This window comes from Anolis sagrei, chromosome 5, assembly GCF_037176765.1.
Source record: "Anolis sagrei isolate rAnoSag1 chromosome 5, rAnoSag1.mat, whole genome shotgun sequence".
NCBI lineage: Eukaryota > Metazoa > Chordata > Lepidosauria > Squamata > Dactyloidae > Anolis > Anolis sagrei.
The window spans coordinates 110,409,780-110,426,120 of NC_090025.1; the positions used below are offsets into that span (position 1 = coordinate 110,409,780).

Genomic DNA, 16,341 nt, shown 5'->3' on the forward strand with positions numbered 1-16,341 from the left:
AAGTTGTGGCCATTTTTCTCCCAACTCGGTGTTTGTGTTTTCTTCAGCTGGTCAGCGGGAGGAGTGTCGCCCATCCACATGCAAATTGCTTTATCTCACATCCTCTGGTCTAAAATATGTTCCTAATGTGCACATTACGGGTCAATGTGACCTGCATTTTTACTTTTGTCAAAATTATGCAAACACAAGACAGAAAATTCTATATGTTCCTACTGCACATATATAATAGAAAACAAGTTTGCAAACCAGAATATAGCTAAATAGATAAAAGTATAGTATTACACATACGGTTCTGCTTTTGATAAAGAATGGTGAAACTAATATAATTAATCCTGACAATCCTGAGCTAATTACTTTTACTTTAGACATACAAATACAGAAAGGCAAACAATCGAGTAATTTAAATTATTTAATGAATCGAAATAAGATTTCACATGGTAAATAATAATGATGATGATGAGCAAAAAGAATCGGAAATATAATAGATAAATTTGGCAGACCTTGTTGGACACAGTGATCCATCTGGGGCTGGACTTTAGGGTCTGCATAACCATTTAGAAAGCGACATGGCAAACAGACTCAGTGATAGGGGCATGGAATACATGTCTCAACAGTCTATTCCTGAGCAGTTTGTTTTCTTTCTCTCTCACTTATGTCTCTTTTTTTAATGTACTGATATATTTGTAAATTTGTTTTAAAAAGTAATAAAACCCAAATGTTATGCTAAGTAAGGCATAGGGCAAGATAAAAAAAAGTTATGGAGGCTGAGTGAAAGACAGATCATGGGACCACGGACTCCAAAAACAGCCGTTGGGGCAAGACAGCAAGCTAGTGTGTCCCCTTAGTCCTCTTTAGAGAATGACAGCAGCATAATATCTTCAAAAGTGTGAGAACAGAAAACCTTTGCATCTGACAGAGAATATAACCACCTTGTTAAAAAAAACAACCCTTGACTTCTAAATACATATGATTCATTATTGGAAAATACTAAACTGACAGTATTTGTCAGATTCTTCTGATAAAATTGCAGCTGGGATATTTATGTCATCAACAACTAGTCCCTTGGGGTATTGTACTGTTTGATAGAACATCTTTGTGTGGGCATAAAAACTAGTCAAGCTTTAGGGCAATGTTTACAGGTTCCTTAAACTGTTAGCCAAATGTGTTTAACCAGCAGGCAGCAAGAGTCTGGAACATCAGTTTGGAACAATACTTCAAAAAGCATATTTTGTATGCCTGAGACACAGCATATAAGTAGGGCTTTGATGGCTATTTTACACATAAGATTTGAAGTAATATCTTGTGGATATTAATGCTTTGGAGTATATTTGTACAGCTTAAAAGAGCCTCCGTAGAATAGCCTGAAAGTTTCACAGCATAAATGAAGAACATTCTACCTCCCATTTTCTCGGTAGATACGTGGATATTAAAATAGTCGGTATCTTTGTTTATATTGCAGTGCTTTAGATTCAAGGCCTGCAGTGATCTGTTAAGTCTGTTTTTATCAGTTATGCTAAAAGTAGATGAAAAATACGCTGAAATGTACTATCGTTTCAATACCATGTATAACCATACTTGTACTTCAATTACATTCATCCCATTGTTCATGTTTTTTCCTGTTTTGTGGACATTTTATTTCCTTTGGAAAATAATAAAAACCAAAGCAATGAGCCAGAGAATCTGCTACTTTAGCATCCATTGTGCCACGGCTACCTCACTAAAATATATTTCTGATCCTCCGCACTGCCAGGAGCAAGGTAGATACTGAAACAATATCAATAAAAGCAAGATGTTATAGCTTGACAATACCGACAAGCAAACTGACATTCATGTCAACTTCAAACATTACCCAGAAATTCTAATATTGCCCTCCCCCCCTCCCACAATGCCTCTGTTATGCATGAAATGGTAAATCGTTTTAATGTATTTATAATTGTTTTTAATGTAGGTTAAGTGTATTTTATGTTATGTATTGTTTGGCACCAAATGGTGCCTACTGGTAGCTGTCCTGAGTCCCTTTTCAGAGGTGAGAAGGACGGGATAGAAATGCTAATAATAATAATAATAATAATAATCAATTAATTTAAAATAATGGCACAACCATCCCACCCAGTATATACAACATCCGGGGATAAACCAATTCACCACCAGATAGGCCACATTTGCACGACACCTGCACAAACCCTTGTATTTTCCTTTCAGCTTCTCTCTTTATCTGCACGGATTTCCTCATTCACTTCCTGATGTGATCAGATTGTTCCTATTGCAGAACTTGCCTGCAAATCAGAATTGGAAGACACTTGCAATAGTTTGCCATAATATAAGAATTGTACTCTGTGGTTTACAGAAAGTAACTCCTCCCCCCAAAAACAGGCTTGCCTTCTTAAATGCATTTATTTGCAAATCCTCAAGGACTATAGATTTTGTCTTTACTACAAGACACTCCTTAGGATAAGACTTTTTAATTAAATTGATTTTATCAGTAAAATACAAATTTCCTTTCATCATTTGCAATTAGCATTGTAATGGAGTAATGTGAAAAATGTATTCTCTATAAAAATTAGTAGATAAAAAGGAAATTTGAAAACAAAAGATGATTTTTTAAAATTCTGGGCGAATAATAATAGTAAACTGTGTTTATTTATCACTCAACGTGTTGTCTAATAAACTGAAATCACTTAAATCAGTATGTCTGATGTGGAAGATCAGCATGTTTTCCAGTGTGTGTGAGAGCATCACCATATTTTTTTTCTGGAACGCAGCAGGGATTGATGCGTTCCAATTGATCAGAGACCAGCTCAGGTCCAGGGACCACCAATTTGAATAGTATAATTTTTTTTCTGCAACAAATAATTTTCATGAACAGCTTGTAACAGTGAAGAACCTGTAGATTTATCAACTTGCAGATTTGTCACTGAAAGAAGAATTGGTAGTGGACTATTACTCTCTCCCCTCTCCCCCCCCCCCCCCATTTCTACTTTCTTCTTCACAAAGCTCTTTCAAAAACACCACCCTTTAGGTAGCTTCTGCATAGTCTACTTGCTAGTTCTTTATCAGACTTTTTTTGCACATAACAGCCCCTCTCTCAAAATCTAGCTTGATTTGCAAATCAAAATGTAAGCATCTCATGACTGGTTGGTTTGAAGATAGAAGCTCATGTTGTTCATTCGTTCAGTCGTCTCCGACTCTTCGTGACCTCATGGACCAGCCCACGCCAGAGCTCCCTGTCAGCCGTCACCATCCCCAGCTCCTTCAAAGTCAGTCCAGTCACTTCAAGGATGCCATCCATCCATCTTGCCCTTGGTCGGCCCCTCTTCCTTTTACCTTCCACTTTCCCCAGCATAATTGTCTTCTCTAGGCTTTGCTGTCTCCTCATGATGTGGCCAAAGTACTTCAACTTTGTCTCTAGTATCCTTCCCTCCAATGAGCAGTCAGGCTTTATTTCCTGGAGGATGGACTGGTTGGATCTTCTCACAGTCCAAGGCACTCTCAGAACTTTCCTCCAACACCACAGTTCAAAAGCATCTATCTTCCTTCACTCAGCCTTCCCTAAGGTCCAGCTCTCACATCTATAGGTTACTACAGGGAATACCATGACTTCGACTAGGCGGATCTTTGTTGCCAGTGTGATGTCTCTACTCTTTACTATTTTATCGAAGCTCATACTAACATGAAATATTATTTATTTATTTATTTGCTGCATTTATTACCCGCCGCTCTCAGCCCTGAGGCGACTTGCGGCGGTGTACAATATACAAAAAAGACAGTGTACAATGAGCCAACATGACAAAAACTAACATATCACTACACAGACATCTAATTACACTAAAATAATCCGCTTCGTCTTATCGTAGAATCATAATCCGTCTCGTAGTCATATTCCGTTCCAGTTGTCATTTCCAGTTACTGTAGCACTTAATTAAATGCCTTTTCGAATAGCCATGTCTTCAGGCTCTTACGGAAGGACATAAGGGAGGGCGCCTGTCTGATGTCAACAGGGAGGGTGTTCCACAGCCGGGGGGCCACCACCGAGAAGGCCCTCTCCCTCGTCCCCGCCAGACGTGCCTGTGAGGCAGGCGGGATCGAGAGAAGGGCCTCCCCAGACGATCTCAATGTCCTCGTGGGCTCATAGGCCGAGATGCGGTCCAAAAGGTATTTTGGGCCGGAACCGTTTAGGGCTTTGTAGGATAACACCAGCACCTTAAATTGGGCCCGGTAGCAGATCGGCAGCCAGTGGAGCTGGAACAGCAAGGGCGTTGTATGCTCCCTGCGTCCTGCTCCAGTTAGTAACATGGCTGCCGCGCGCTGGACTAGCTGGAGCTTCCGGGCCGTCTTCAAGGGCAGCCCCACGTAGAGAGCGTTGCAGTAGTCAAGGCGGGATGTGATCAGAGCGTGTACCACCGTGGCCAAGTCAGACTTCCCAAGGTACGGGCGCATTATGCCTACTGAAAACTCAGCACCCACTTTAAAGCTAATTCCGTTTTCTTATTTTCTGTCCAAAATTACAAGCTAGGAAGGTAATTTCTTAATCATTTTCTTATCAACAGAAACCATGAATAATATTAGTTTTTTTTTCTTCCACATTTGAGGAAGTTTTTGAAATTCGGGACTTGTTCAGCGCTCTTTTGCACAGAAAACAGAATTTTCTGTGCAAAAAATAGAATTTCCTATTCACTGTTGCTTTCTGCAAAACAATTATATATAAATTTTGGGCAGAATAGGTTTTGAACTGTATTTTTTAATCAGTCCTAGGTTTTTCTCCTCCCAGATTTCTGGAGCTGGGAAACACATTTTCTACAGGCACACACTTTAGTGCAAATTGCAAGGTTTAGTGATCTAAGCAGTCAGAGTACAATGAGCGTACCCATTAAATGAATGTAGATGGTGCACAGTTCACCAACTCTTCAGATTATATTTTCTGGGAAAAAAACCTATTTACACAGTCTTTACAGTGTGTGGCCTCCCAGAGGGAGAGAAGAGCAGACAGGCACATTTCCATCATACTTTGACCCAGCAGCAGGTGAAAGGCCCTTCAACCTTACTGCCACTGCCTGCCCTTCACCAGCTGTTTATTTTGTTTTGTTACAGCTTCAGACTGCTTTCTTATATTTAAGCTGTTTTATTTTTGATCTTCTTTAGATTGTACAAATCTACTTCACTTGTTTGTATAGAGCAGCATCTCACAAATAATTTTAATAATAGTAATAATAATTCTCTCCATTCTAATGGAGAACTTTAATTTCTTTGTTTTTAATTTAAAATATTTGTATTCTGTGTCACCAATGCTTGAGGCAGCTTACATAAAATTAAAAACAAACATAACACCATTATAAAACTCTGAAAAAAATTAAATAGATAATGAAATGCGCACAACAACTTAAACAGTATTTGATAACATTTCTGAAAACCAAGGGAGGAAGAAAGAAAGGTGGGTGGGCAGGATGGGTAGATAGGCATGCAGGCAAACAGATAGATAAGAAATCTCAGTCACAAATACGGAGGTTATGTCTACATTTAAGAGCTGGTCTGTGCCCAGTTCAGAATTTAGCATTGTAGTAGCGCTTTATAATGAACAAGGGGTATTAATGCAGTAGCATATATGACCTTGATTTTGAGTTGTGTTGGGTTCCATGTTCATAGTAATGGTGTAATAATAACAATAGCAAATGTCCTTAATATTTCGCAGATGTACAAATAACTCACTCCCTGGGTGTTTTGAAGTAGGCATTAAATACTTGGCTGTTCCAGGGTGCTTTCACTTCAGTGTAACCCCATCTGTTATACCATGTTATACCATGTATGTGTATGTGTTATAGGGGTAACTATTTTAAAGTTTTGGCCTAAGTCCAGGAACCCAGAACTTGGCTCATTGTTATTTGTTTGTTTTATCCCTTGTATAGCTTTTTCAGAATATGTTTCTATGTACTAAAGGTGTGCAACATTCTGGGTGTCACTTTGGATTTCTGACAATTTTGGTGATTCAGAGATATGGACCTCCAAAATATAATGTGGGAAGGACCCCTCCAAAGCATTTATTAATCGAAACACAAGCCTCCAAATCTTTCAGATAAATTCAAAAATTAATTGATTTGCACTTTTTTTCAATCTAATGTATTACTCCGCTGCCCTGGGGGTGGGGGACTGGCTGGTGTGATTTACAAGGGCAGCTGGGGTTGGCTTAGGGGATGGCTTGAACCCCCTCCCCCTGTGTTCTGGAGCCCATGTGTAGGATTGATTGATTCTATAATTGAATCAGAAGTAACAGGAAGTGATGTTGTATTTCTCACTCCAGATTCTGTGAGAAGTTTGTTTTAACAATCTCACAATATAAAACATTTAACTGTCTTAAAGCTCTCTAAAAAAGTAACTGTTCAGAAAAAATGGGAAATGAAACTTTTGTTCTGTTACCAATTTTATCTCTAAATCTGGAGATAGTATTGCCAAAAAAATTACAAACACGTTTGTTGGACTTACTTCCTTTGTGAAGCTGTTACTTCTGTTTTATGTAAAACTGAATCTCCATGGGGTGCAACTATAAAATATTTAGGGATTTTTTTTTTGTTTTCACCTAGAGATTACATAAAATATCAAATATATTCAACATATGTAAAATCATACTAGTGTTTATTTTAAACTCTCACCACACTGCATATCAAAAAGATATAATGTCTTCCCACCCTCAAGAGTTTTAAAATGAAAACAATAGCTGGTTCTTGATTCCTGTGTCATAGTTTTTCACTACGGCAAAGGGGAAAATCCTTCCTATATCTTTAAAATGTTTTCTTTCTCGTTGGCAATTACATGCATTATAAATGTTATGGTATGTTATAGAAATTTCGATATTTTCTTTTTCTTCATTAGACGACTGGAGCAAAATTCAATCAAGTCCATCCCCCCTGGAGCTTTCTCACCATATAAAAAGCTTAGAAGAATGTGAGTGGGAAATATTTAAGAACGTATATATTTATATTAAACATTTTGATTAAAAAATGCTCACATCATAGTTTAAACAAAATACCTATATTCAATGTAGAAGTATTTCAGAATTCCTGGCAGCTGACAGATCAGTTTTCAACTTAATGGCTCTGTTTGATTGTTTGGTCTATATGCTCTCTTGCCATTTTTAATTATGTGCTCTTATGCCAATTTATTAATGTAAATTGATTTGATTACATACACTGGGCATTTAATCTTTTAAAACTCATTTTGGGCTATAGTATTGAGATGCAATGGTATTGACAATCTTTTATTGAATTCCCATTAAAATGTAATGCAGAATTGGACAACTGTCATGATGTGAGGGGCCATGGTGCTGTCCTGCAATACCTCAAAGATCTTCATGTCCCCTCCAATTTTTTTAAATTAAATCCTAACGTTGTTGGGGAAGTTTGCTATTTGGGGAAGGGAACCTTGAGCTGCTTTTCATGCAGAACTGTTCTTTATTGAATTGGCAAATAATGTGGAATTTGATCTAGGTCTTACTTCTTGGTTTTAGAAAAGCTCCTACTGGGTTTCAAGGAGTATGTGGAAGACATAATGAAACTGCACCCTACATCCCCATATAATTTAAGTGAACAAGGGCCATTGGGGACTTCAAAACAATCTTGGGAGGCTGCATGCAACTCTCATGCTGCCATTTCTCTGCCTCTCCATTTAAGCTTCAAGTTACGCCACAATTTTAAGCCATTGTTTCTGTATAATGCAGTGAACTGAACCATGTGTTCTAAAAATAGGAAAAGCTGATTATTTAACTATTATGATTAACCCAGTTAACTGTGGCTTGTAAGATTAAAGTAAATAGCTATTTATGTTTTCTTTTTACTGAAACAGCTTGACTACAATAAGCATGTACTTGAATTAATGTAATATAACTTCACTTTTAATTTTAGCGATTTAAGCAATAATCAGATATCGGAAGCAGCACCAGATTCGTTCCAGGGCCTGCGCTCACTAAATTCATTGTAAGTAACACTCCCATTTCGTCAAAGAAATGCAAAATTGTTTGCATTCCTAAGATTTAAATTTACATTCACATCTGATGACACTGGCATGCTAAAATAATTTCAGTGACATCAGGCATTTATTGAGAGATGACTCTTGGATTATAGCAAAGATCCACTGCAGTCAGCCTCTGTATTTTAACATTCTTGCTAGAAAAATGCTCTCCAAGTGGGGAACAGTAAGGGTATAATAGAATATATTGAAAACATGTAAGGTGACATCATTGGGTTCAAGTCTTTTGGTTTTATAGGTGGATGTACCATCTCTAGAGACATATGGGGAAAAATCCTATAGAATTCCAGCAGAGCAGAAATTTCCCCTTGCATGTTGCTCTTGTTGAGGAAGTGGGTATCTCTGGTGTGAACCTTCCCACTTCTTTTTAATTCATTGACCAGGACACATATTCTAAGTTACCTCTTTCATAGTTTCTTGACATTAAGCATAGCTAGAAATGTTACAATTCACTGTTAGATGTTGCTTTACTTTGGGATTTGGGTGAGTCATTATTGTATTTGTGGCCGTTTTTAAGGCATTGAATGTTCGCCTTTGTGCTTGGATTGCTGGAATCTGCCCTTAGTTCCCTTGGGGAGATAGGGCAGAATACAAATAATATGTTGTTGTTGTTGTTGTTGTTGTTGTCATTATTATTATTATTACCACCCACTGGGAGATTCACACTGCATATTTATCATTTCTCTGACAGTGGAAGTATATACATAGAAAGAACCACTACTATTGGTTGATGCCATTCCTATTTTTACAGCAAAATCCTGGAAAGCTTTTTGAACTTTGGAACTCAAGACAGATTATTTTTAATCAGTTTGCCTTAGCCAGTCTTGGCTGCTATGTGCAAACATATCTATTTAACCCTACAATGCCAAATGCTGTGGACTCTTCTGGGCCTAATGCTCAAAATTTGTGAATAGCATGATTTGTTAATGCACATACATTTCTCTGGCCCATACGCATAACTGGTCCATTGTTATACAGTACAGTCTTGCTTATCCAAGCTTCTTTCATCCAACATTCTGTCTTATCCAAGGCAGTCTTCCTCCCACCCAGATCCACAGCTGTTTCAATACATTGTGATGTTTTGGTGCTAAATTTGTAAATGCACTAATTACTACAAAACGTTATGGTGTATAGAACTGCTATTTCTGTTGATTTCTTGTAAAACAAGTTGCTTTGGTTCTTAATTTGTAAAATCATAACGTTATCTGACATTTGATAGGCTTTTCCTATTACATACTTGGCACCTGCATGTCTAATCTCATCTACAGAAAGTCAGGGTCTGGCCTACAGGGACTTTGGCTACACGGCCTTTGTAGAAGCTCAGTAGGACAGAAAAAAAATATCTACTGTTATCTCTGATAAGTGCTTGGAGGTATTTAAGGAGGTTCCATCAAAAAACTGTTCACTTTTTCCCAGTGAAACACAGATTGTCAATCAAAGCTCAACCAGTGTTTCCATAATTCAGCTGACACTGGTAAGCTCGATCTGAGAACCCTGCATTCTTCTTTCTTCTCCTTTTCCTGTGTAGGGTTAGTTTGTGAATAGGATGGTAGGTGGACAAGCTCCTCTCAATATAATCTGCCCCGTGCCCATTCTTCTTCTGCTTCTAATTATTATTTATTTTGTTTTATTTCTGGAATTTCTATGCCACCTTTCTCCTGGTGGACACAACATCATTAAAATATACAAAGTAACATAAAAACCATAAACCCATTAGCTAAAACAGACCTTAAAAGTTGTGTAATGTTCCATTATGTTTATTTATACTCCACATTTTCCACAGCTATACTCCTCCCCCTTTGTCATAGCCACTTATGCCTTTGTTCTTAGATTTCAGTAAGTTTAATAACAGCATATTTTAATTAGTTTGCAGTAGACTGTTTTACCTTGTTATTCCACCAAATACAGTTTCTGGAAAAACTTACATACTTCAGTTGCTAGTAATGTTGTTTAGGAGACATCAGTGAAAAGATCACAATACACTTTAAGAGGACCTAACCAGAACAAAAGCAAAATGAAAGGAAATTAACATGAACATCACAGTGAAAGACTGCTTATTATTGAAACTTCACTGGTAAATTCATGGGTCTTGGAATATATAAGTTTGCATTCTCGCTCAGAAGTCTTTGTTCTGTTTGTATCAAGGGCCTCTGGTTTTAGTAGAAGACTTCTAGATAAATTAATTGCTTTCCTCCACAAAACAATCACTTTTTGGGTGATATTGTTTTACAGGGTTCTCTATGGAAACAAAATCACAGAACTCCCCAAAGGTCTATTTGAAGGGCTTTTCTCTCTGCAATTACTGTGAGTATTTGCTAAATTATTTGTGTTCAATTAGGGTGGGGGGGATGCTTTTGGCTTACAGGTGATTGGTGGCAGGGAGTGTATCAACCTCTTGAAACTTCTTTGTGGCTGAGTGTATAAAACCTTTGAAGATGAAGAGATTTGTATGACCCTTTTATATGCTGCGTTGCTATACTTTTTGATATAATTGCCTTATTGCTGATGGATTTTTAAAATGAGCATTTGTTGTTTAACAATGAACATTTTATTCTGTGAGTACATTTATCTGTGTACACTTTGAGAATTCAAATCCTATTCTTAAGCTGTTTAGACAGACTGCTTTCAAATGTTTTCCCATCCCCTTTGATGTATTTCAAGTGGATTCCTAATTTGGTGATAGCAGTAACCTAGCTTTAGATCTAATTCTGTCACTGCATATGGTTTGGTTTCCTTGCAACTACAGTTAAGATTAGCCATAGTGTATCCAAATTTGAATGGCATTACAAACTGAAGTTAATCTCCGGCAGTAATGATAAATTCCAAGCCATCTTTCCATTAGGACAGGAACATCTGAGTCTGATGTTTGTTTTATTAAAAATGACATGACGGCTTATAATTATGCACAAAACTGGCCCATTGAAGAAACATTTTAACATACACACACACCAAATTGAATTCTCATTTCTCTTTTTGGACAGTTTCAGTGTTCTACTTAGATATGTGGGCCTCTACTTGACGATTTCAATATGGCTTTAATTAATTATATCATTGGAATAAATAATATTTCAAGTCAGCATGATGTAGTGCTTTGGTTACAATACAAAACTTTATTACAGTTACCGACCAGCACAAAGTGGGGCACAAGTGCCCTAGGAAGTGAAACACAGCTCCACAGTGAAGCAGTTATTTTAAAAGAAGATTAAAAACACAGTTTAAAAACACAGGTTAATGTAACAGGTAGTGCTTTGGTTGTTGGACAACAGCACGGGAGAAAAGAATTTGAATCCCTATTCAGTCATGGAAGCCACAATTTAAACCGAATCAACTGCGATAGTATAAACAACATAAATTGTGGAATAGATGATAAGGGCAAATGTTAAACTTTCTATATCCTGTTTTGAAGAGTCGTTGGGAACAGAATTGATCCTAGTAAGAATTGCCATTTACTAGTTTCACATGCCCATTTTTTTTAAAAAAAACCCAACAGATCAAATGCATACTTTAATTATTGCTTTATATATTTGTAATATTTGCTTGAAACTAGCACATTAAACTAGTGTGTATATGCACTGCAAAATTGTCAGTTTGATACCATGTAGCTCCATCCTATGGCTATTATTAGTATTTGTAGTTTGTTAAGAGACCCATATTTGCTCGAGTCTAATGCACCATTGAATCTAATGTACACCTTGATTTTTATAACCCTGGCCCCCGCCCCCCCAAAAATTCCTAGCAAATGTAATGCCAAAAGGTACACTCTTTATAATTTGGCTAAAAAAAGGTGCACGTTAGTTTAGAATTCCTTCTTTAAAAACAATTGTGTTACAACACCAAAGCTTTCAGCAAAGAAACTTTGGGTGCATCTATGCTGCAGAATGAATGCACTTTAACTGCCTTGGTTCAATGCTATGGGGTCATGGGGGCTGTAGTTTTACAAAGCCTTGAGCCTTCTCTGACAAAGAGTGTGGATGCCATCAAACTACAAAAATCCCAGAATTACATAGCATTGAGCTAAGACAGTTAAATTGCAGATGACATCCCTTAGACAGAAGCTCCAGGTGCTCCTGAAACAGCTTCCCTGTCATTTTGGTTGCACTAAGATTACCCTATTACATGAATGTAATGCACACCCTGATTTTGGCAAGGTAATTTAGCCAAAAAAGGTGACGTTAGATTCAAGTAAATGCAGTAGTATGAATTCCCTCCTAGAAAGTTGGTTGAGTTTCTTCTGGTTCACTCATCTGAACCAGAGTGATAGAGTTTGCAGATAGAGAATGCTCAGTCCCACCCCAGATCAAAAGCAAGAAGCAGTGATACTTTATTGGGTTAACCAAAAACGTACAAGATAAATTATGCAAATTTTTGAAGTTCTGCTATCTTCTTCATCAGTGAAGATGTTAAAAATCATACAGGAGAAGCAAAGTTGTGGTGTTAGAGTCCAGATATTGTTATTACTGTTGGTAGTTAAGAGGGTCTGGAGGAATATCCATGATTGCAGTGGCTATTCCTTTTCTTGGCCATACACTGGGAGACAAAGAGTCATAATATTCAGGCAATAAGATGTTGACTCCATTAGCAACAGGAAGAAAATTCCTTTGAGATCCAAGCTGTTTCTGCCCGGATTGAGGCTCCACTTCAAATGAGACTCAATGTAATCTGCAAAACATTCCACCATTTCACTAAAATACGGATTTAAGTCTGGTTCTGATCCAACCAGAAACCAACTTTATAGAGTGTGAGGAGAGGTTGTCGTTTGTTATTTTTAAGCTGTCAGCTAGTGATTGTAGATAAATGCATCCATATCTATTACTGTATTTGTATGGCATGGAAATTTTAAAATGAATCATTGTTTAGAGCTTGGATAGCATCTTACATTGAATTTGTTCTAAAATGGAGTTAGAATCAACTAATGTTTGTGTTGGACAGAGGAAACAAAAGACAAAGCAAGCCTGAGGCTATAGTTTAATAAAGCATAAAGTTCAAACATTGTAAAAATAAGTCTCAGAGAGCATTGAACTTGATTGTTCTTCCTTTCCTTCCTCCAGGTTACAGGTTACACCCATGTGTAGCCAATGACTTCCTAGTTGCATTAATCTTTACATTTTGTTATATTGCTATAACTGTCTTTTATATGTATTTTAGAACTATTCATTATGTATGTTGCTTTTTTTAAAAAAATGTTATTTATTGTGTAGCATTGCATTTTTGCTGTTATTAGCCGTTCTGAGTCCCTCCACGGAGGTAGAGAAGAACGGGATATAAAAGTTCTAAATTAATATGTGTGTTGAGTGTAGGGATATGGGATACTTCTTGAGGAAACTTCTAGAAAGTAAGTTTGTCAAGATACTAAAACTTAGAAATGAATAAACTAAAACTCTTATTCTATTTTGTAATTGTTTTTGGTTTCACAGATTATTAAATGCAAACAAGATAAACTGCCTGCGAGTAGATGCATTCCAAGACCTGCACAACTTGAACCTTTTGTCTTTGTATGACAATAAGCTTCAGACCATTGCAAAGGGCACTTTTTCCCCACTACGAGCAATTCAGACCCTGTATGTATTAGAAGTGTCCATTTGTTTTTATGTACTTCAGTCTTTTCGTTTCTGTTCCCAAATAGACCAGAGAACTTTGGGAACTGCAGAGACCAACCACAAATATATAAAAAACGGTCTTTTCTTTTTATTTCTGAAAGGCATTTGGCTCAGAACCCATTTATTTGTGACTGCCATCTGAAGTGGCTGGCGGATTATCTCCATACAAACCCTATTGAAACCAGCGGTGCTCGCTGCACCAGCCCCCGCCGTTTGGCAAACAAAAGGATTGGCCAGATCAAAAGCAAGAAATTTCGCTGTTCAGGTAATTTCCTTAATTCAGCTCTTGCTTTCCTTTCAGTTCCTAAAAAACTCACAGCCCCCCTACTTCCCCCAAAAAAGCACTTGCAGACATCCTTAACAACCACTACCACAACAAAAGCAGTCTGGTTCTCAGCTGAATGATTTAGCAATCATGGCATCTCTGGACTGGGGCCATGTCTTCATGAAAGATTTCTGTAGTTAACACATTTGTTCATACCACCATCAGGCACACAATATATGCAAAGCGCTGGAATTTCTGTTGAAATTATACAGCCCAGATATATCCCTCTTGTCAGTAGATATTTGGAGGGTGGGAGTGAGGAGGGATTTACAAGTAAAATGCTGAAAATAAATTTTGTCCTCAGACCTTGATGTTCATATTTCACAGGGAAGTTTCTATCTTGCTGAAATGTATTGCTTGCTTTTTCTAATCATATTCTATTTCCTACTCACTTGTTTCTAAAGTCTAACTCCTGTCATCTGGTGTCCAGCTGTTCCTGGTGCATTTCGTACTCTGCAGTTAATTCGGTCTTCAATGCAAATAATAGAAGAGAGGACATTTAATCTTGGCTGTGTTTATATCTAGTCAAGTTATATCCTCAACTAATTTGAATACACCCCCTCCCCATCACAGTTACCTGTATTTAACTGTAGTCTACACTCAGTCTAATAAAAATAATTTTCTGCTTGCTGAGACTCAGGTACATATTCTATTTTTCTCTTTTTATTTAGCTAAAGAACAGTATTTCATTCCAGGTAGGTTTGGCATTGCAGTAAAATTGACTAACTGCAGGCCCCTTTTCCTCCCTGACCCAAAGTCAATTTTTGTTTTAATTTCTAAAGAACTGATGCATGGATTTTAACCCTGGTGAAAACCTTTTAGAATAGTAATAGTTTTCTAGTTTTGTTCTTCCAAAACAAGGGCTTTGCATGCAGCTCTTGATACCCAACTCACAAAGGAGCAGAGAAACTTTTCGGATGGACTTGCTAAGCTGCACCATCTGCTTTTAAACCAATCTATCTGTATGTGTCTTGTGTATACTGTTTCCTTTTATTACTAACACTTCTGTTTTCTAAATGTAGCTACCAAGCTGTTTTTAAATGAGAGGAATCCTGCTGACTGTCTGAACTGTTGCTTGCTCACCTACGACCTTTGATCCCTATGTTTGTGAAATCACACGAATGCCTCATTACATTCTTTATAAAGGCACAAAAAGGCTATATATGGCTTTATACAAAAATACTTATTGATGAAAGAACAATAACAATTTAAAATGCCTTATATCATATTGTTAACTAAATTGCTAGTTCTCCAGACATTTGGCTCTAACACCTTCAAACATGTTTTCATTTTTCCTGCAGCTGAAAAATAAGTGCAGGACTTTCTAACAAGGAAAAAAAACTCAGACCAACTCAGTCATCTGTGCATATTATAGTGTCCTAAACAGATGATAAATAATTGATAGGCAAAAGTGCTCAAAGGTCTAATGAACAGCAGATGCATGAACTCCCAGCTGAATATTTCTATTATAATATATTGTTGAAAATTTATTCTATACTTTATAGTCTACAAAAGACAGCAACCCTGTAATCGATGGGTATGCAATCAATGAAATGTGTTCTTTCCAACACGTACAGGTGTACAATTATTCTGCGTGCAGTCTTTTGTGTGCTGATTTATCTGTTCATTCTAGCTTCAGCCTTTCAAGCTTGCACATTTAACCTATACTGCTTTTACTGACATGCAATGCATTTTTATTTTAGGTAGCGTGATCATGGGATGTATTTTTGTGGCACTTTTTTAGTACTCTGTCTAAGTGCAGAAGGCTGTAATAAAAGCTTCTCATTGCAAAGGACCAAAGTAGTCCATCTGAAAAATTATTCACGTATTAGGTGTTTTCGAAAACATTGTAGCTACTACAAAATAAACATATACTGGGGAAAAATATAATGTGAAAATAATGCATTGATAAAATAGCAGAATTTAGAAATGTGTGAGATCCCAGAAATCAGAGTTCTGTTCAAATGTGTGTTCCACTCTTTTACTTAAGCTAAAATTATAAGATCAAATTTGATAATTTACTGGATTATTAAAATTCCATGCCGGCCACATGACCTCGGAGGTGTCTACGGACAACACTGGCTCTTTGGTTTAGAAATGGAGATGAGCACCAACCCAGTCAGACACGACTGGACTTAATGTCAGGGGAAAACCTTTACCTTTATCTAAAATTTCAAAATAAAAACAAGTGACATAATGACAGGAAAAATTATTCATTTTGGCTCTTGAGGTGATTCACACCAAACATAAACATTTAAAACAATACACAGTAAAGCAGTAAAATATCTAGTATCAAGCATCTTGCCATGTGCATGATGCAAGATGCCATATGCAGTGTAACCCCCCCCCCCCCCCACACACATACACTCCATGTTAATCCTTTCTGAAGATTCAGCAGCTCATTCT

General features: G+C 37.2%; 1 protein-coding gene across 14 annotated transcripts in view; it reads left to right on the plus strand.

Moving 5' to 3' along the window:
- SLIT2 (slit guidance ligand 2) overlaps positions 1-16,341 on the plus strand; it is a 294,505-nt gene that overhangs the window by 212,301 nt on the left and 65,863 nt on the right. For 11 of the 14 annotated variants that reach the window (XM_067468990.1, XM_067468994.1, XM_067468992.1 and 8 more), the window contains exons 10-15: positions 6,862-6,933; positions 7,890-7,961; positions 10,246-10,317; positions 13,428-13,571; positions 13,712-13,875; positions 14,607-14,630. In XM_067468990.1, the coding sequence (XP_067325091.1) occupies positions 6,862-6,933; positions 7,890-7,961; positions 10,246-10,317; positions 13,428-13,571; positions 13,712-13,875; positions 14,607-14,630 (548 nt within the window). The remainder of the gene's footprint in view (positions 1-6,861; positions 6,934-7,889; positions 7,962-10,245; positions 10,318-13,427; positions 13,572-13,711; positions 13,876-14,606; positions 14,631-16,341) is intronic. The other 3 variants (XM_067468986.1, XM_067468989.1, XM_060777909.2) reach the window with 1 other exon arrangement.